The following is a 22,726-nucleotide window of genomic DNA, read 5'->3' as shown; positions in this document are numbered from 1 at the left end:
ATAATTAGTTAAGATAATGCATCTTAAAATGTAAAACAACAGAGGACAAATTAGCCAGCAATTACCTCAGTAATGAAGATAAAAATTATTAATTGTAAAGGTGTGATAGTCTTTGATGACTTCTTTGGTGTAAAAGTTCAACTTTTAATTGGCCGATCCGCTCCTCAGTGAGGTTTATTTGGTCTTTTCAGGGTCAGTTTCTTGATAGCCAGGAAATGACTCCACAGAAAATATCATATCAAAACTCATGAACCCCCATTATCACCATTATGCTCCAGTTCATTCAGGAAACACTCTAATTGCTTTATTATACCCGCTCTACTTCTACCAGAAAAATGTTCAAAGAATAAAGCATTCTACAAGACCCTGTTTGACAGGTGCTCTTTCAAAAGTGCTCTGGTTGTAGTTGCTATACCGCTGATTTTTTTTTACCATTTCTAGCCTGTCACAGTGATGAAAAGGGAAACCATAAGAAATTGACAGCCTGCATTGCTCAAGGCCAAACATATCTAAAGATGGCTTGTTTCTTGATGCGGCCAATGGGGCTAAAAGAGTGGAGGTAATCCTTTAAGACTTAGGACGGGAGGGGGTTGCAGATTTTTTGAGAGGTAATCAGAACAGGCCATTTGTAGAACCAGTGCAGAATAGCAGAGCCTGTATTTTGTAGGATGACAGGTGAGAGAGTTAGCACTTTTTATTCACTGTTAAAAAAGTGGAGAGCATTCTAATAGGTGTGCATTTAATGTCTCAGATTTTAAAGGTGAAGTGATTTATGGGCTGATGGTAAAGGTGTGATCTTAAATGGTACAAGAAAATCGACGGATCAGCTCATTTAAACATTCTCTGGAGGGAACAAGTATGCTATAAAATGTTTAATTTAAGACTCTCATTTCAGCCTCATTTTCTCTGTGTACGAAGCTGGTATATTCACATGACAAGAATATATGGCCAAATACAAAATGTGCTTCTGCAATTAGCCTTGTAGTAGAGTTTTTCTATTCCTGATAGCAGTGTCTGAAATACCTCAAATGTGTTATCTGCTAATGTTAAGTATGCTTGTTAATGCTCAATAAATAACTGATAGGATCATTTAATAGCTAACCAAAAACCTTAAAATTTCTTCCTCTTCAAAGTATTGGCCTACAATGCAATAAAAATATATCAATATCAAATTCAAATAAAGCATTCTGACTAGGGATGCACAATATTATCGGCACGTTATCGGTATCGGCCGATCTTGGCTTTAAAATGAACCATTGGATATCAGCCAACACGCCAATATCGCTGATATAATTAACTGATAAAATAATGGGCTGCTGCACACATGTTGGGCTCATGTTTTAAGTTAAGTGTTCAATTTAAGCAGCAGTCTGTAAGGTACATGTAGCTGACTAATTTAGGCACATTTACTGTCAAAGAGTAAACCATTTTATTTAATTTGGGTTTAATTGCTGTACAGTTGCACTGTTCAGATGTTCCCTGTGAACAGAGGTTAGGTTTACTTACTATGGCAAATGGGAAGTTGGCCAAATTTGCCCTGGTTGTGGGTTTTGTTATGATTGTCTCAGGGAGAGCATCATCCAAGTTTTAAGTAGGATGTATCTTTTTGCATGATTTTTGTTTGAAAGCAATTGTCATAAATAAATATGCAGTTTTAAGGATTAAGTATTTTTCTTATTCTGCACAAGAAATGAATATTTCATAACAAATGTGATAAGTGTATCACCATAATTCTGTACGCTAATTCCAATACTGAAGAGAATTAATGATCTCTGCAATTAGGTGTGCAGGGAAAAAAAATCAATATCTATAATCGGCTAAATGAGTTGTGAAATATCGGATATCGGCAAAAAATCAAATATCGTGCATCCCTAATTATGACTGCTACTAGCAACTATTGATATAGCACTGATGTCATAAGTCAGGATCTAGCAGTGAGTTACTGTAAGGAGGACCATTAGCCAAGCTGCTTCTAGCCAACCTGCTGTTTGACAAGCCGCCAATGACGTTAGTTTATCTTGTATCTGTGCTTAGCTTGTTTTTAGCTTAGGGTTCCTTGTTTGTCTAGGCCATACAGCAGTGCTAGCAATCATGACACCTGTACAGGGTTAGTGTTAGACCGCTGTTAAAACACAATTCAAACATTTTGTTAGTTTTTGTCATGCTGTATCCAAGGGGAACATTTTATCGGCCCTCATAGCAAAACATCTTTCGCTTATTTTGATCTTGTAAGACAAATTCAGCAATCTTGTTCTCTTATGAGATGTAGGAATGCGCATATGTAAGACACTTTCAAGGACTGTGAGACTAACCTTTAATATTGAGACAAATCCAAGAACTCATGCTAGTCTCATCTATCTTTCTGCTGAAATCTCAGAACAAGACAACTGTAAGATCTCCCACAGGGCTCACATGGGTCTCACTGTGAGACTGAATCATACATATTTCTCAGGAGTCACAAATAATAGGAGTGAGAAAAAAGACCAAATGTCCATTTATTCTTGATCAGAGCTGATTTTTGTCTATGAGACATAGACGAGACATAAATACGATCTCATCCTAAATGTTACTTTGCTATGATATTCTAGCCCTGGTTTCAGAAACAGGAAGGAATAACGGTAACATATCTGTCTTGGAGTTTTGTGAAAGCTTAGCCCCTTGTGATTAAATATAAGCAGGCTTCATACATCATCATCTATTCCCAAAGTGCTGTGTCACCACTACCTTCCTGACCTTGTGTAGTACACATCCTATCCCTCGATGCTGTCAACGATGCTGTCAACAACATATGACGAATGAAATGATGCTGCACTTGAACCACTTTTTATCCAGCGAGGTGTAGTAAAGTCTTCCTTAGCTGTTTCTTTGAAGTAAGATAAGGTGACAAGCACAACTATAAAGTTTAAGAAAGATAAGATGACCTGCAACGGAAGTACTAAAAAGGTGTTCAGTATCTGCATGACCTTGGCTTTAATGATAGAAATGTATCAATGGATGGGCTTGCAGCGCAAAATCAATTTCCTCCTTTGTCAGAAACGCTTTGCCTCATGTGCTTAAATCTTATCGGCTGACCTAAAGTAGCTTGCATTGTTTTTGTACTTCAAACATGATGTTCGGCACATGTGGCCACTGGCTGCTGTTTGAAAAAAGGAAGATTCAAGGGACTTTAAACATCATGACGATTATTACACGGGACATGCGTACCACAGGGGGACATTGTGTTCTATTTTCTATTATTAAAGTTGCAGCTTGGAATAGATAACCTTTTGAACAATCTACTGAAGGAATTTGTGGAGTTAATAATACAAGATACAAGTACTCCAGTATCTGTTAAAGTAGAGAGAGTCAGTTTGGGTTTGGGACCTGCTTTAATGTGCAAAATTCTCTAGAGATTAAAAAGACTCTGAAGTGATCAAAAAGTTATTCTAAATGGTATTTAAAAAACAAAAGGTGCAAGTCCTGAGAGGCTTAAAATATTAAAATTGCCCAAATCAACATGAAATACCTTATGAGGCACAACTAAGTGTTTAAAGTGATGTCTTTTAAACTGTTACTCCTTATTTTCGTGGGTTCTTTGGCGTGCCAAGGGAGCGTGACATGAAGTATGATTGGCTATCTGCCTAGAAGAAGGGAAACTTCAGTTCAATTCAACATATTAGTTACTATTTTTGTTGTTTCAACTTTAATTCTTGAAGATACTTGTCTTCTAGAATTTAAATAATTAAAATTTGGAAATGAATATGTTGCCACTGTTTCGTATTTTTTTAAATTCATGAAATAACTAGAATATAAAATTTATATGACACCTTAATGAAAGTGGATGTGATTGATGTCAAATAGATACTTTTGGGACAAGTATGTATGCAGATGTCAGTCCTGCATAAGTCAGAACCAAAGTTGGGGCCACCCCAGTCAAAAGGTGTAGATACACCCCTGCTTGTTTGTCCCTGGAGCACCACATATCTCTTTTTGTGTTCCCTCTGATCTCTCATCATCTCTTGGGCCTTACATCAAGAGCCCAGGATTTATCGATCAATGGCCATAAACAAAACATAGATTGAACTGGACACTGGGGCACAACAAACGGATTACCAAGTTGTTGTTTTTTTGGTTCACTTGAGCCTTAAGCTCAAGCTGGAAAAGGACATTGGGCAACCGAAGTGCAGGCACACTAGCAGATGGCAACAAAGATGTGTCAGACGCCCCACTAAAGGATGATAGAAACAGACTCAGTGTGACAATTAGAAGAATATGGTGTGTGAATGTGCATGTGTGTGCATAATATAAATGGATGAAAGCAGACTCAGATGTATAATCCAATTGTATTGGCAAGGTATCGTGTAATACCAGTCAATCCAATTTTCAAAGCTTGACAACATGATGGAGTGAAAGAGCTTCTGAGACAATTTGTGTGTGTTTGCCAACACACTTGTGTTGTTGTATGTTGATGGGCTATCTGCATACCCTGGAGTTCAGCACAGCACATATTAGCACACAGTGTCTGTATGTCACTGTGACCACACAGCTGACAGCTGTGCATATTTCACAGGGTGGGGAGCCCTGCATTGCAGTGCTGGTTCATGACGGCCATGCTCTTTATGAAAGAGCCGCTCAGGGTCAGATTAGAAGAGGAGAGTTGAAATTACATCACTGGGCCCATTTTTCTTACAGTTCTGCTTCTCTGTAGTTTGAAATATCACACATACCTTCAGAGTTTGTTTCTGTGTGTTCAACTGTGTTTACTAAAGCAGCAGACCAGGAAATTCACTGAGGAAATCTGACAGAGCTACTTTGTCGGAAACAGAGTCGGTGCAAATGTTTACCAAAGGCATCAAGTTCAACAGATGCACCAAAAGCAGTGTAGTACTCATAGCAGTTATCAGAGCAAAGCATGTGAATGCATTCAAAAACATGCTTTTAATTATTACTTCACTTTTTCATTTGCATCAGGGATTTTGTTAGAAACTTTCAACCTAAAATGCTCATTTTTAGCTATGTGGTATGTTGGTCCAAGACCTACTCTGCCTTGAGCGTACTTACTGGGCTTCTTATTGTGAAATCACCAAGAATAAAGTCTTGTTTTCCAATCTGAGGAAAGTAGTAATTTCAAGAAGTAGTCACACTAGAGGAAAATCTGTACTTTAAAAACCATGATGGCATTACATTTGCGGTGGTACATCAAAGAAATGAATGAATTGAGAAGTGTTCCTCTTTGAATTAGCCGTGTTTGCCGAGAGGCAAAGATGAAAAGTACATTACTGAAGTTATCAACCTTTTCTGTTCAACTGTGACTAAATCTGTGTTCCTATCTTTCTCTGTCTCCAGCTATGGCCCCAACTCTTCCCAGTCTACGATCAGAGGTCTTCAAGCCGTGTGTGGAAGACAAGGACCTGGCCTTTTGTCTAAATGAGGGAGAGTGCTCCATCATTGAAACCGTTGCTGGGGTTCACAGACACTGCAGGTTAGTGTGTTTGGCTTAGTGTTGTGTGTGTGTGTGTGTGTGTGTGTGTGTGTGTGTGTGTGTGTGTGTGTGTGTGTGTGTGTGTGTGTGTGTGTGTGTGTGTGTGTGAGAGAGAGAAGAAATTTGGTTTCTCTTTCAGCATTGATGTTTTCGCTTTGCCCTTTCTTCCAACCGCTAACCTTGCGGTCATTTCCATTCAGTTTCCCTTTTCCCCCTGAAGCCTGTTAGACTGTGTTGTTGGAGTGATGAAACACGAGAAAATCGTTTTGCAAATGCATCTTAAATGCAAGAAAATCTATAATAACTGACAGCGCTAACTGAAGGATCAGAGATGCTTTTGCCACACTGGATGCAGCCGATTCTCTATCACACAAAAGCAAAGGAATACTAACGAGCCGAGAGCAGATGTGATCTAACTGAGTCTTTAATGTGGCTGGACAAACTTTTAGTTAAAATGAAATTCAATAAAAAAATCCTCCCTTTCAGTATAAAACCATGGCATTAATGTTGTCTGATGTGACCTTTTTGGTACAAGACTCCTTTTAATGGTAATTGTAAAGACGAGGCACTTGCAACATTCTTCTTTGATCTAACTTAAAAGCAACTGACTTTTTTTGCACTTTCCCTTTTCCTTTATCTCATTTCCTTTGTTTCGCTCAAGAGGTTACTCAAGGCCTGAAAACAGATAGAGGTAACCACTTTAAATGTACTCTTATCTAGCTTTGACACCACAAATAATGAGGAGGGGGAACCTAAAATGCCGTCAATAAACAGGATGAAATGTATTAATGAGAGCAATCCAATCCTTTCTTACTAGTTTAATAAACCTATCTACTGGCCTTTATTCGCCACATCACCTTATGTTATTTTATTGTTGTGATAAAAAGCAAGCAGGCTTCTTTTATCAAACAAAGTGGTCAATACAAAGTAATTTTGCAGTGGAATTACAGGTGTAATATATATAGACGTGGACACTTAACGGTACAAAATAATGCTCATTAAACTTCTTTTAGGAGCATCTTCTTACAACTGAAATTGGGAACTTGCAAATGGTAGATACTGATCAAACGCCAATAACACAGTCTTAAAAGGGACAACTTTATGCCACCCAAACTATGTTGATGTGATAGGATTGCTATCATTATCATTGTCATTGGCCTGGATCTATGGAAGCATGCTGTATGTGCCGAAATTAAAATGAAAAAGCTAATTTGAAAATTAAATTGCATTAACAGAAATGCTTTTTAATTTTCTAAATATGTGCATTATTTGACTCAAGAATAAAATTAATTTTCAATAATCCTATTTGCATTTACATTTTCATCTTCAACAATGCTAATTATGTTACACAATTAAAATTAAAAAGAAAATGACATTTGCTAAAATGCATTCACAGAAATGCTTTTTAATTTTCAGAATGAATATGCATTTTTTTACTCAAAAATAACATTTTGTAACACATTTTGTAACACCATTGAAATAAAAACGGAAAGGACATTGATTTTTCGTTTTCAAATCTACCCCGCTAAATCTGTAACAAAATTCAAACCAACTCAAAAATGAAATCGCAATGTGCAGGAAAGTGACGTCAGACTTCACCTCACAGACCAACTGTTTCTACTTATGCATCCAGTACAGGAAGCTGGTGGTGTGCTTTTTAACACTGGTGCTATCTGTCAGACAAAGAGGTCCACGGAAGAAGAGTCTGTTGTGGAGCTCTGCATAGTGCAATTTAATTTTCAAATTTTTTCTTTCATTTTCATTTTGGTACATATATGCTGCTGTATGGATCAGGTTTAACTTCATTGTAAATAATGAATGTACCAACAGAGACTGGATTCCATAGAAGTTATTTTACTAGCTGACAGTCAGAAACAACTTCAGAAAACTATAAGCTAATTATTCTGGATAAGAAACATAATATATATAATATTAATTCTGTGTGGAAAATATGCATATGAAATCTCTCTTAGTCTGTAGTGTTAACCAAAGAGTGCTTTTGGATTCTATTTGTTTTGGTTTGAAAATGCTGCATTCAGTGTTTTAGCCAGTTTTACTAACTGGGTTAGCAATTGAGACATTTTCAAAAAAAATCATATCAAGTTTAAAACTGAAAGAATAGTGAACAGGCAAGAAATCCAGACCAAAAAATAGATCAATCACTTCGGCATCCTGCTAGCTGCTGCCCCATTAGCTACTGCCCCGCTAGCAGCTGCCGCTGGCTGCTGCTAGCCAGCTGCCTTTTCTAAATCTTCAGTTTGCTGTTGTGTGTCAAAGAAAAGCTGTTCTCTTTATGTAAACCTGCTTTATTCAGTGGAGAAGGAGAACACAGCATAATTTAGCTTTGGTTTAAATCCTGTGAACAATGAACAGTAATCCTAACATAAAAAGAAACTGAGTTCAGCTAACGTTAGCTGTTGTAGCCCTCAAGAATGTGGGCGTGAGAGTTACTGCTGTATCCAGTCGAGTAAAGAATAATATTACCTTCTTTGCTAGCACCACACCAGTGTTGTTTGTCAAGTCATGATGAATGACCAGAAATCTGTTTCTTCTTCATGCTCTTAAACAGTAGTTGCCTGTGGCAGCCATAATACCTTAATGGGTATAGCACAGCATTGCTGTGGAAGCTGCTGCTGCTGCTGCTGCTGCTGTGTTTGGAGTAAATCTGTTTCCCTTTTAAAAAGTGGACTTTTTTCATGGCTTATAAATTATGGTATCGGATTGGTTTGTAGATTGACATACTCGATGCCAGATTGTGCTTTTGAAGCACTATTGCAGGCATTTCCTAGACTGACGTTGGTATCAGAACATTAGCATTTAATGCACTACACCAGGGGTGTCAAACATAAGGCCCGCGGGCCAAAACCAGCCCGCAAGAGGTTCCAATCCGGCCAGTGGATGACTTCCCAAACAATTACAGAGAAGACATTAGCTATAATTTTTCAATAAAAGTAACTGCTATTTCAGATTTGTCCTCTGGGGGTCGCATACAATCATAGTGCTGATGGAGCGCACCTGAACAGCGCTCAGGGAGAATATTTGCAGTTTGCATAATCCAGTGGAATTTCAAAGACTTTTTAGAGTACTTCAAGATCCAATCAACACATACGTTTTTACGTGAATGTAAACTTGTAACAGCAGAAGCGGTGGATCCAAGGTGCCACATATCGTGCGCATGCTTACCATACATGTGCGTACGTCATAGGTCCCACTCTGAGACTCATCATGGCGAAAAAAAACAACAGCTGTTGGGCCGTATGTGGCCCCTGAACTGAAATTAGTTTGACACCCCTGCACTACACAAACCCATGCATATAAAACAGTATTGGAACGCTAAATAGTAATTTGTGTGATTATATGTATTGTATATTCTTGAACATACTGTACATGTGAAAATCAATATTGGGTGCAGGTTCATGCTTGGCCTTTCAACCTCTTTATATGTTCCCATATGTCTCCCTTTTTTTGCTGCCTGCTGCATTATTCACTTATATCTGTAATAACTATGGTGTATCCCTTTAAAAATACATCACTTTAAAAATACATGATAAGAAATTTTCTCTGAGGGAAGAGTTTTGCTGAATGGTGCTGAATTGAAAAACAGCTCATTAGTACACCTACCTGGAATTAAAAGGCCCAAATCTTCATCTAAAAAAATGAAGTAGTACATTATAAATGAGTGCATGAGCAAGAGTAAAGCTCCTTAGAAAAGTAAATGTTGGGCAAGAAAAGTAAAAAAAAAATCAGGAAATTATAGCCCAATAACTTACCAACCATGTTTTTGTCAGGCAACTAACCAGACAACAACCCTGCTTGATAATACTATAATAATATGTTTTATAATTTTGCTTAGTGTACACAGACTCAATGATAGAAAGGACACTCGGTGTTTCTTTGGTGTCATATTATGATGGCTGGCACAACAATTTGCAGCTTCTCATCTGTGCAGCAGTGGCATCAAGAAACCCCAAAGACTCATAGCAGCTAGCCTCTGGGCCATAATTAGCGAAGGATGAATGACTGCATATAGAACTCAGGAAAGATTGGAGGGCCTAACCTGGAGGCACTATCTGCCCATTCCTTTTGAGCTCAGTGCCTGTTATGTGAAAGAATGATTACAGGTTTGTGAGGACTTTTGTTGAAAGGTTGGTCCCTCTGCTTGAGAGAAGTCCAGGAAATAAGCGAGTAAGATATGATCGTTTTACACAAAAATCACCATGTTGGTGTTGTTTAATGTGATAGCTGCTCGGTGATACTCCAGATAAGTGTGATGATAAGGCCTTTTTACAGGATATTAAACCCAAAATTTGATTGTTTTGGAGATAGTTTGCAACCTAAAGTCAACATTAAAGCTGCATCAAATTATTTCCAAACACTAGGGGGCAGAAATCCCCCTGAAAATCAAAGTACATAAAAATATAGTATCTCAGTGCTATTACTGGTGACTGTCACACCTTATATGTCATCTTAAAACTGTTTACATCAAACACAGGCTTTCAGTCTGACAATATAACTTTGTGAGCCAGCTACTATACATTAAACCATGAAACTGGATGAAGGTTATTGGTTCCTCAGTAGGCTTAGAGTAAACAGCAGCTTGGCTCATGGCCACCAAACCTCACCAAAGACAGTCAGAAAAGCCCTTGCTGTCTTTTTAAGTGCTACTGCTTTATTTAGTGTTCCCTCTTATTTCAGTCACCAGATCTGATTATTTCAGAGAAAATTACACCTCTGCAACAAAAAAAATTGTCTTCCATTAGAAGCCTCTTGAATGTTTAACTCGGATGAATTCTTACCTTTACACAAATTCACCACCTAAAAATAAGCTAGCTGCACCTCAGCTCACTGCTTCTTTTGAAGTCTTGTTTTTGCCAATAAAGAGGTTAAAAATGTAACTGCTTTATTTGGTGTTATTATACCTTTATTTAAAATGTCAGGTTTGTTTGCTTGGTAGTGGGGTTGTATGAGTTCCTTATCAAAAGAAAGTATACTACCCACAGGGGGACGCTGATCAGCCCAGCATCTTTGTTGAGAAACCGGCTAGAGAACTGGAAAGGAAGCTTGGCTATCAACTGCTGCTGATGGGGCTGGCTCTAAACACGTCATTTAGCTAATTTTGGTGTAACAGTCTGCACTGTTTATATATTTTTTAGCACTTCACTTTATTGTCAGAAAGCCCATTTGTTTGGCTTCTCAGTTTGACATCATTTGAAGCACCAAATGCTTAAGATTATCTGCTTGACATGGTAATAGAGTTTGTTGTTTCAGCTCTTCCTTTGCAGCCCCTAATACATTATATTTTGATAAGGTGAACATATTATATCGTGGTTTGTGTCATTATAAAATAAAACAACAAAGAGAGCCAAAAACTGACTTTTGAGATGCACTTCCATGAAGCCTCTCTGATTTTTTTATTTAACTTCTGAAAATTGAAGAAAGTTTGTAAAGCAGTGGACCTCTGGATGGTGAGCAATTGCAGACTGCAGCGGTATATGAGCCGCAGGTATACTCTGATTCAGGAAGGGTCCCCACTTTCCTTTGGTCCTTTGTGTCTCATTCTTCTTCTAACTAAACTACATACTGGATCATAAAAGTGTCCACTTGTGACCACAGTCAGAATGACTCATTATATAGTTTGATTGCAGTTTAAAAATAAAAATAATTTGTTTTTAAGGTTATATTTTTTGGGCCTTTTGCCTTTATTTGATGGGACAACTGAAGAGAGACAGGAAGTGTGGGGAGTAGAGAGCGGGGGAAGACATGCAGGAAATGGTCGACTGGTCAGGAATCGAACCTGCGACCCCTGCGACGAGGACTGTGGCCTCTGTATGTGGGGCACTTAGACTGCTAGGCCACCAGCTTGATTGCAGTTTTGTCTCTTTTGATGCCTGCAGACCCAGTGCACTGCAGCTGGAGGAACACGTATGTGTCACATACGAGAATAGTGCAAAAACAAAATGACTGAAAGAAAAGTGAAGCTCTGACAAATGTCTGAATTGACATGAGTGTTTGAGTTTCTTAAAATAAGCTGAACTACATGATAGAGTTGACCCCGTCCAACCAGTTCTTCAAAAAAGGGGCTATGCTAACCAGCATCCCCTGTGGTAATACACTTACTATTGACAAGGACCTCATTCAACCTCACTTAAACAAAAATAACTATCCCTTTAACAAATAAAAATTTAAGGGTTCATTTGTGAAGTTTATGATTCATTTCGTGAAGTTATTTTTTTCACGGTGAGAACAGCCACTGTTAATTTATAAGGTTTGAATTATAAACTATAGTGATCTACTTTTACATCAACCAGATTCATTCATGTCCAAACTGGATCATCTTTTTCCTCATGTTAAGTCAACCAACTCCTGAAAAACTCTGTCTTTTCTGTGTGCTAACTTTTCTACTCTCCATCCGAGCTATTGGTGTACTTAATTTTTTGCCATTTCATGCTGAGCATGTAGCGTTCACTCAGCTTGTGCCCTGAAAATATCTACCCACAGTTTTATTTCGGGGGGCTTGAACCATATGGAGTGACAGACCAAAACGATGTGTTAGAGCTACAAATAGCAGAGTTTTTCTGCCATTACTACATCCAACTATACACTCTACAAACCATTTACCTCCATTCTGTTTCCTGTTAGAGACACTGCAATGAGATAAATTCAGATTTTGTGGATTGCACATTTCTGGATACAAACAAAATGGGAAAAGTTGATGCTTGAAAAAAGTAAAGTCAGATGATGAAATCAGGGATCTTTTGTGCTGGAGATACAGTTGTTGATCAATCATAGCTCCAAGCAATGCTGGATCAGTGCCCTCATGACAATAACTGCTCATCTTCTCTGTCCGCTTTAAAGTAGAGCAAAGTCAAGTTTTTTTTAATGATTTCTTCCTCTTTTGACGTCATCTTCTCCTCCAGGCCTTTGAGTAAAGAGCATAATAGATGGCTGGATGTTTTCCAACATCAGACAAGTAGAGATGTCAGAACAATCTCTAAACACTTAGATTGTCAGATGAGAGCACAGTTAAGAACTTGGGAATCAATTTATTTTGTTATGAAACATTTCCTCCACTCTCCTCCTCCTTTTAGGCCCACCCACCCCAACCGCAACCCTCCCCTCCCTCCCTCCCTCCCTGCCGGATGCTCGTGTTTGCCAATGCTAATAAGGCTCCCAAAATAAACATGCAAATTTGAGTTTAAGACCTACTTCCACACCAGTGCTGGGGCACCTTTATATTCTAAGTACAATAAATATAGAAGAATTCAAAGGCTTTATAAGCAGTGGCGCTGAATACATGACTGCAACTTGTAAATAAAATCACACCATAGATTACGACAGTAGAGTTACATCATTCTCAGTCAAGGGTGCTTAAACAGAAATGTTTCAAAAGTGTCTTGCCAAATTCCCCCACTTTCTTTCTCTCTCTAGAAGGAAATAGCAGAAAATAGCTCAAATGTCAAATAATACAACCTCTTTCTCCCTAAGGAGAGCACAACAAAATGAACAATGCCCAGAATTTAAATTTGAATTGAATAGTACATTCTATTTTATACTGCATAACAATATAAAGAGGTGGCATTATGCTTTTACATATTTCATAAACTAATATTAAGTTAAAATATTGGCTGTTTTTCAAATTGTGAGGTGACAGTGTGTTGGAGTTGTCACAGTATCAAACTGCAGACTGCTCTGAGCAGCTTGTTCAAAAAGTCACACAAGAATTGAACAAGACAGACACGAGACTTGCTTACCTTGTGATATCACTGATTGATGGATCTCCTCAAAAAAAACACAGGGCTTCAGGCACAGAGGAACAGCCTTGTGTAGCATTCTATGTTTGTGTTCATTTTTTACAAGTACATGTGTAACCAGCGGCAATAATGAAAAACCCAATATACAGCTTGTGATTTAAACACACTAATCCACATCAATGTTACCTAGTAAATCAGATCACTCTGTTAATAAACACAATATTTACCAAACTCAGTGGTGGACAAAGTACACAGCATTACTTAAGTCAAAGTATAGATACTCCAGGTCAAATATTACTCCAATACAAGTGAAAGTTGCTCTGTCAAATTATTACTTGAGTTAAAGTCTTGGAGTACTTGCTTTTAAAAATACTTAAGTATTCAAAGTATTTCTTAGATGTTAATCTGGAATTAAACAAATGTAACATAGCTCAACATGCTTTCTCAGGTTGGACTGTGAATGTTTGTATGTTTGGGCAGAGTAGGAAACAGGGAGAACATTTCAAACAATACGTATCATTCTTCATTTCAAAAATGTCTAACACGGGCTGAAGATATGACCATGGGTGCTCAGGTGGAGAATTATAGCCATCATTACCACCTCTACATGAACTGCCTGATCTGAGTGAAATCTGCTCTGTGTTTGCTCCACGTTCAACCGTGGAGACTCATGATATACAGGAATGTCTAAACCACTGAGACAAACAGAACTACACAAACACATTTGACTGCCTTAGGGATCAGATTTCAGAAAAGAGAAGGAAATTCATGAGCTGACTTCAAAGCAAAAGTAGTGAGTAACTGGAGCATTGATAGAAATGTAGTGGAGTAAAGAGTACAATAATTGTATTCTGAATGTAGTGAAGTAAAAGTAATAAGTTCCACCCAAAAAATAATACTCAAGTAAAGTACAGATACTCAACTAAATTTACTTTGTTACTGTCCACCACTGACCAAGCTAAAACATCCTGTTCTTTTCTTTGTAGCTTGAAATTCTTCTTCTAGTTATTTATGGCCACATTTTACATTGTCATCTCAGAGAAACAAGGCTTAACTCAATTACTACTACTTTAAAGCATGGTCACAGGGAATGAGGCAGACCTCAAACTCACTGTGCCCATGGTTTGGTTCTGTGACATAAGCTGCATAAATCAGAAGTAATGGACTTGTACTTATATAGCACTTTTCTAGTCTTTTCCGACCACTCAAAGCACTTTTTACACTACTCCTCACATTCACCCATTCACATAACAATGGTAGGGGTGGCTCTATAGTAAGGGTACATTAGTATTAGCTCATCTCACACTGCTGAACAACAGCGGGAGTAATTTGGGGTTCAGTGTCTTGCCCAAGGACACTTCATGTGACTGCTAGAGCTGGGATCGGACCGCCTCTGCCCACTGAGTCACAGCCCTCCCCCACTGAGCCTCAAGGCTGATTTATACTTCTGCGTCTCACCTACGCAGCAGGGGCTGACGCGGACATGAGCCCCACATACTTGTGCGTCGATGTGTCCGTGTCGCGCAGCAATTCTCCGCCGGGCAGTGCGGTCTCTCTGATAGCCGGCCGCCTGCTTCCGGTCCCGCTACGATCTCTGTTTACTTTTCCACAGAGTTTCAGAGCGTGTTATGTTCATCTACAGCTGATACATGTTGCTGTTTATCATACAGACATGATTACATGAAGAATAGAGAGGAGGAGATGAAATACACGGCCGATGTGCGGCCGATGTCCGGGATCCCGGAAGTGTTGTAAATGCGGGAAAGACAAAGCCTCCGAGCGGACCAATCACAGAGCTTGCGGTCCGCGTCGGCTCTACGGGGAGTTACATTTTGGAGGAGGTGCATGTCAGCTACGTGCGTAGGCCTCGGCGTAGGTATGGGAGCTACGCGGACCCCCGGCGTAGGGTACGCCGTTGATTCAACGCAGAAGTATAAATCAGCCTTCAGCCGCCACTCATTGGTTTCTAAATAAATGTTTGAGGCCCAATAAGGGTGGGGCCATGGCAATGCTGACTTAACTTTACTTTTCATCGACCTAGACACAGGCAAAGAGGTTGAGTTGGTATAAGGAGGCAGGAGCTAAAGTTAGGGTTATAAAAGAAACAGTTTCAGTCAAATGAAGACGTTGTATAGCTGTTGATCATGTAAAGCAGGTATCAGTGGGACAACTTGAAACCTGAAGATTATCATAGTACCCTCACTATATTAAAACATTGTCTCAATCAGCTTTAAATTCATAATAACAAACTAATGTAGATATTTCGTCTCAGTTCAGTGATTTGAAAAAAAAAAAAAATTCTAACACAGTAGGAATAAAGGCTGGTTTATACCTCTGCATTGACCCTACGCAGCAGTGGTCGACACAGACCTGAGCATGACGTACTTGTGCTTCAATGTGTCCACCGAAACGCTTTAAGGCAACGTGATCTATCTAATTTCTGGGTCGCCTGTTTCAAGCCTCGCTACATTTTCTGTTTACTTTTCCCTGTGGCTCTAAATGTTTCCTGTTAATTTACAGCTGATAAATGTTGCTGTTTCTCATACAACATTATTTACAGGGAAGAGTAGAGAGGAGACGTCGGAGGTATATGAAATGCACAGCCGTTGTGGTCTTGTGGTCTGTCTGGATTCGGCCCGTAATTTTGTAGGAGGTGTGCGTCTGCTAAGACTCTGCGTAGTTACGGGGGCTACGCAGACCTATGCACCTAGGGTATGGCATTGATTCGACGCTGAAGTATAAACCAGGCTTAAAGATGAGAAAAAGGTTACATCAACAAGACAAATATCTAACTAAATGTCAGAAATCACTACATTTTAGCTAAAGTATTATAAACAAAACTGAAGCTGTGCAGTAGCAGTTTAATTCCTAGATATATAAAAACAAAAACGTATATTTATACCTCTATTTGTATCAGTTATCACCCACAGTCTTACTGTTGTCTGCCTGGATGCAAATGGCCATCCAGTTTGCCTTCAGCAGGAGGAGAAACACGTTTTTGACACAATTCTTATTATAAAGGAGGGACTGAGATGATGGCACACTTTCTTTTTTCTTTGAGATGTCAGACTCACTGAGTGAACAAAAGTGGAATGCATATATTAAATGAAAATATAAAAAAAAGCCAAAGGTGGAGGAATACATTATCAGGAGGTGTAGTAGAGCTGGCCGTCAAAGCCAATCTTGTCACCTGATTTCCTATTCTTGTGTTCAGCTCCACAGCACTCAGACTTTTTTTTTGTGTTGGTGAATGTGGAATAAAAATGCCACTAAAGCTTCTCCCCAAGGGGAAAATATGTCCTTGTGCCAGAAGTGGAGGATTGCCACGGGACAATGTATGGCACCTCAAATTAAATTAACATTGAAAAGAGATTACACGTGTTGTTGTGAGCTAATGAGAACTCTTGCCCAGTGTTAAAATTCCTGTGTTAGTATGCAAAGATACAAAAGCAACCTGCGGCAGACTGTGGGGACAATTATGATGTGCCAAAGCAACTTGGAGCTTCCATTGCATGACAATACCAGAGAGGATATGTCAGGTTACTTCAACAACTGTCTAGGGCCTCACATAAGAATTGCAATTTCATAGTTATCGCAATCTAAACATGCAGGATTCAGATATGAAAAAGATTGCCTGAAACACATACACAAGCAAAACAACAATCTAAGATTAATCTTGATGATATAGCCAATATGTCTACGCCTCTGCCATGAATCCCTTTCCTGTGTGCTTGGCCTGTCATCATTTATAGTCAAACAAGTTGAAATATTAGAATGAAGAAAGACCTAAGACATTGTCCATGATGTACGTACAGCGATATTCTGTTTATAGAGATTTAAAATTGCTAAATTGTAACAGAGGGGGCTCTGAAAATGTAGTTTGTTTATCATCGACAAGATTCTGTTCTACATTAACAGTCTAGGTATGTTACATTCAGACAAAATTGTGTAAACAGTCTCAATTTTAGTTGTGTAAATGTCAATGGATTGGATTGAAAATGTCAGCTGCTGGATTTCACTCATAGCAGATTTCTGTTAATAGAGATTAACGTCATGATAACTGTTGTCCCATGATGGTGGATGTGTTTTGGCGTTGTATTTTGGCTCATACCTCCTGCCTGTTTTGCTCTCCACTTTGACTTTGCCCTTGTATATAGCTGGAGCCTGCTAAAAAGCTAGTGAATAAGTATCACTTCTAATAATCAAAAACTTTGCCTTGCCTCTAGATTCTTTATCCACAGCCATCATCTGTTGAAAGAGATTACAATTAGATTAATTTTACATTGAGATGAACTAGTACAATGGCTGTGGTAGGAGAGAGGTTTGTCTAGTACTATTGACATGGACTTTATGGCCAGGGGTGTGTCCAGACTTTTTCGGCAGTTGTGGCTACACTGTGGTACTGAATGTTGCAGGGGTGGCATAAAGTATGTGTGTCCAGTGTTGGGCAAGATACTTCTAAAATGTAATACATTATATATTAGTAGTTACTGTTATTTGAGAGTAGTTAGTTACATTACAATATTACTGTCTCTGAATTGTAATGCGTTACACTATTTTGAGTTACTTTCACCCAAAATAACTGCAGAAGTATGACTAGCATTCTAAAATGCTAAAACATAGTTTATTGCAGCTGATTATAAATCCAGTGAAGGGTGATGTGGTATAGCATGATGACTGTGTAGGCCCTAAGGCTACTAACAACTTAAAGGTGACATATCATGCAAAATTGACTTTTTAATGGTTCTCTACCTGAAATATGTGTCCCTGGCATGTCTACAAACCCCCCGAGAATGAAAAAAATCCATTCTGCCTCTGTTTTGATTTCTCCACCTTTCTGTAAATGTGTGTGAAACGAGCCGTTTCAGACTTCCGTGTTTTTGTTACGTAACAACAATATCCGGTCTGTCAAGGAGTCAGAGCTCGGAGCTTGTTCAGCCCATAGACTGTATAAAATAATACTGAATCCCTCCCCCGTTTTTCATTACCTGCACAAATGTGTGCTAACAAGGAGCTTAGGAGGGAGGAATACTAGTTGTAGGCTGTCTTAATAAACACAAAGGTCGGTTTTACTCCCCACGTCTGCAGATTTGAAGATCTAGTGGATGATTTTTATTTATCATGGATAAGTGCTAGCGCTAGTTAGCATAGCTACATAGCTACATGTCGTAGCTGTAGCTGTGTACCAAGACACACGTCGACATACTGACAAATAAAACAACAAGAAACACAGAATCTGTGACCAATCCTTCAGAAAAGGTCCTGCTGCCTTTCTGGCAGAGGTCGGTTTTACTCCCCACGTCTGCAGATTTGAAGATCTAGTGGATGATTTTTATTTATCATGGATAAGTGCTAGCGCTAGTTAGCATAGCCACATAGCTTTTCAGGCATGCCAAAATCTGATTTCAAAGTGTTTTTTTGAGCATAAACTTTAAAGACATGTTTTGTGGACCTCTTAGACCAATATATATTAATGAAAAAAGCGTGATATGTCACCTTTAATATAATATAATAAGTAACAATGACCGTCAGAATCACAAAAGTAGACAAAGTCTGATAATTTAGGATAAAGATATTGTAAATATTTAAACTTAACCTCAGGTTAAAATGCGTTGTAACTCGCATTACTGAGATTTGTAACGGGTATAATATTACTGAAATGTTATTAGTGATGCGTTATACTACTGCCTTATACAGCAAAAAGTAATACATTACTGTAATTGCGTTACTTTTGTAGCGCGTTAGTCCAAACACAGGTGTATACTAAACGACAACCTCCGGTAGTTAATGCGGAAGTGCTAAGAATAGTAGAGATGATGTATATACCATGGAAGTGTTAAATGCAAAATTTAAATAAAAAATAAATTATATATATAAAAAAAGGAAGCGCTAAGAATTGCAGGCAGGCAAACTATAACTGTTGGTTAGGAGGCTCAATGTCCGCCTAAATGCTACCTCTCTGCTCATCTCATGTTAGGTTGTCCGAATGTTAGGTTGAGTCAGCAATTTCAATATGGTGACTGCTGACGATACGCTCTAATTTACACATTCTTTCTCCACTAATCTACTTGACTACTAACATTAAATGACCATGAAGATGTTATATTCCTCTATATGACTTATTACTCTAAAAAGTAACACAATCAAGGGGTTACACATAAATTACATTTTTCTGAGTAAAGAAGACATTTGTCCAAAGGCACAATTCGAAGTACTTGAAACATTGCAAACAAACTCCCGCAAATCGCCCAACTGTCAAAAATATAGTACATTTACTGGCAACATTTTGGTACAGAAACATTGCCAATAAATGTAATTCTGACAGTTAGTGTGCAAGAGTTTGCCTGCCATTTTTGATGGACTGATTCCTCTCCCACACACTTGTCTTATTAAATAGATTCATGAAGTCATTTGCTACAACTTAAAGTGACAGCCAAAGAAAATGTGCTACAAGCAGCCTGTTGCAACAGAGTCCAAATAGTTGATTTAACATCAGCTCTGCCTCTGACAAAGTATTTAGTCTATCAAAGTTTAGGGATTTGGTGTGGCACTTGGGGTGGAAAATTAAATTTCAAAGGGGGGCCCATGCAACCTTTTTCAAATCCTCAGGACACACCTCAGTTTGCGGTAAAAAACATAAGCTGTTTAGCTTTATATCACTGTTAAACATGTCAAACAGCATAGAGACAAAGAAATTGTTCATTATGGCAAATACGCTGTTCAATACTTGTTTATTTATTTCATGTCTTATTGTCATGGTAATGTTGAAGTATGCTTCATTTTGCAAGATTTCCTTTTCTTGTACAGGCTTGCAACAGTCTCCCATGCGTGATGGTCAAATATATCAAACTCAGAGTTTAAATAGAGGTTTTTTTTGTTTGTAAGAAAAGTAGCCTCAGACTGTCTGTCACCATATATTTTTGATATTATCTACACAGGCGGGCGGCTACAAGGGCAAATTATGGTTAATAATCTGCATCAGTGTTTGCGTGTCCCTCTTGCAGCTACTGTCACAAACCATATTGCTCCTTTTCATTTGCTTAAACCCAGCCAAGTTCATGGCATACTATCAAACATTTTGTTTGTTTCATTTTGCAGCAGCGTGTTTTAAAAATGGTGACAGTTCCTAATGGAGGTTAATCAGTGGTGCAAAGAGAATGCATTTGCTTGCTTAGAATAAAAGGTCTGTGAATTACAGGAAGGCTATTCAGCGAAGCAGATCCAGAGACAAAGTAAGACCTTCTGGCTTCTGATAATATCTTATGGAAATGTTGTAATTGATCATTCTGCATGGATGCCCTTCGTTCAGCACAGCCTTTATTGATGGCACACCTCCCCTGGAGTAACGTCCCATCTGCATTTTCATTGCAGTCATTCCTAGCAGGTCATAGTTTTCTTAATAATGGACCTGTTCAGTGATGCAGGCTCAGACTTTGATGTGAGGGGCCTGGCAGTATCACTCTGACATGTGTTCAGCAAACCAAAAGCATGCAGTTAGCCACGCTTGAAGGATGTTGTAAAATATGGTGCGAATAGGGGTGCACTGCGGCTCTGGCCACCACCTGCAGCATTGTGGTGTGTTTCTGGTGTCACAAACTGCATGCCTTCCTCAGGGCATTCAAAACAGCAAACATGTGAGTACGCCAGTTTTATCAAAGCAATACTCTCTCTGCTGTGACATCATCCCCATACCGCAAAATCTTTTTACTTCACTTAAATGGAAAAAGAAATCTCAGAGAAAAATCTGTAAGAAAAACGGTTTCCCTTCAGTGAAAATACTCGCCTCCTTTAAACAGAATGTTTCCTAACTTGTATGGGCATTGTATCAACAACACGCTGCACAGAGGCTAAGCTTGTGTTGCGTGGATGATGCAAAGCTGCTGCAAGTTAGCTTTATAGCCTGATGCCACCTTGGCAAAGAGATACAAAAAGAGGGAAAACAAGAAATGCATTGTGTGTATTGGTTCTATTTTTTTATACTCAATCCATTGTTGAGGGGTTTGAATGTCTTTTTCATTCTGATTGATATGCTAATCCACAATAATAATAATATAGAAATGCAAAATTACTATTCAGGATGTAAGTTGAGACAAGGGTTGCCTGGGAATTATAGAGGACGCATTTTGAGTTTAAAGAAGGGACTTTAACGTCTTAATTAGAGATGGGAGAAAATTTGAACTTCTTCGTTTTTAGGCTGTGGTGTTGCTTAAATCGGAAACCAAAGATCATGTCCATGAAAGTGATAACATCTTTGAAGAAGACTTAAAACATTCAACACCTTTAAAGCCCATGGGAGAAACTTTCCAGATGTGTCTATTTTGGCGCCCCCTGTGGACAGAGCAGGAAGATGTATGCCTCTGCTGGTGTTGTTCTTGTCATGTATCAGTAGTGTTTTCTGACAAAAAAGATCTAATTCTTTTTTATTTTGAATGTCTTAGATGCAACTCATAATAAAATATTGACATGGAACATTTCTAAAGGCTCTTTTGGGAGCGTGATGTTGGGTGCCACCTCCCCTTGGCAGAGGTAATAGCCATATAATTTCACTATATACTCGAAATGATCCATCTTCTGTCTGATGGTCTCTTTTGCTTTTGTAGATCAGATATTGACATCACTATTCATTTGAGTCTAATTAATAACAAGCTAAACAATACTCACAGGAGCTTTGAAGACTTAAATCAATATATTACATGTGAAAATTTGACTTACAGGTTTAATTTTAAGTAATTGCAGGTTTAGTTTATGGATTTTCTTAAGCGACTTATTTCCTCATTGATTAAACGGAAATGTAACTGCTCACTAGCTAACTAGTTTAAAGGTTAGAAGACACTCAGATAAAACTGTACTGTACACTATCATATTGCAAAGCCAACGTGCCTGTGGTCACAGTTGTTACAATAACAGTATAAAATAGAAAGATTATTTACGGATGTCTTTCTGTTCAGTAATTAATTAAAGATCCTGAGAGAAACATTGGAACTGAGTCAGTTTTGGTGACCCCTGTGGATGAAGTGGTCTTTGCAGATTTTGTTCTGTATATTTGTAATTGGTGTGTTTGTTTTTTTCCCCCCACAAAATCTCTCTCTTATCAGTCCAATGTATCACTCATCAAGAACATGTGAATAAAGACTGTATTAGCAGTGTTCAGTAATCACTTGGTCTGACACCTTCCGCAAGTGGTTTCAGACATTCAAAATAACTTTACAGAAATGATCACTCTTCTTGTTGATGGTTGTGTTTGCCTTTCTAGGTTGTAAAGAGACATCACTCTTAATTTCAGTCTGTTTCATAACTAGCTAAAACTTCTCACAGGAGTTTTAAAAACACAGCTGATGAGTAAAATTTGACATCATGATGAAAAGGGCCTCTTTGCTTTTTCAACAGCTGTTGAAACCTCAAAAACCACAGGCCCATTTGGTTGAAATTTTACAGTCAACGAGGTAAATTGTTAAGCAGGACCAGTGATATAGTTTTGGGAAGCACTGCGTTTTCCTATTCCAGCTTCAGCATT

The 22,726-nt window shown here is 38.5% G+C and overlaps 1 protein-coding gene across 1 annotated transcript in view; it reads left to right on the top strand.

Moving 5' to 3' along the window:
• Nucleotides 1–22,726, top strand: part of nrg3b (neuregulin 3b) — a 554,663-nt gene that overhangs the window by 384,041 nt on the left and 147,896 nt on the right. The window contains exon 8 of the mRNA XM_034708523.1: nt 5,326–5,461. Within this exon, the coding sequence (XP_034564414.1) occupies nt 5,326–5,461 (136 nt within the window). The remainder of the gene's footprint in view (nt 1–5,325; nt 5,462–22,726) is intronic.

Source organism: Notolabrus celidotus, chromosome 18 (genome assembly GCF_009762535.1).
Source record: "Notolabrus celidotus isolate fNotCel1 chromosome 18, fNotCel1.pri, whole genome shotgun sequence".
NCBI classification, from domain to species: domain Eukaryota; kingdom Metazoa; phylum Chordata; class Actinopteri; order Labriformes; family Labridae; genus Notolabrus; species Notolabrus celidotus.
This window is presented reverse-complemented; position numbering and strand designations above follow the sequence as displayed.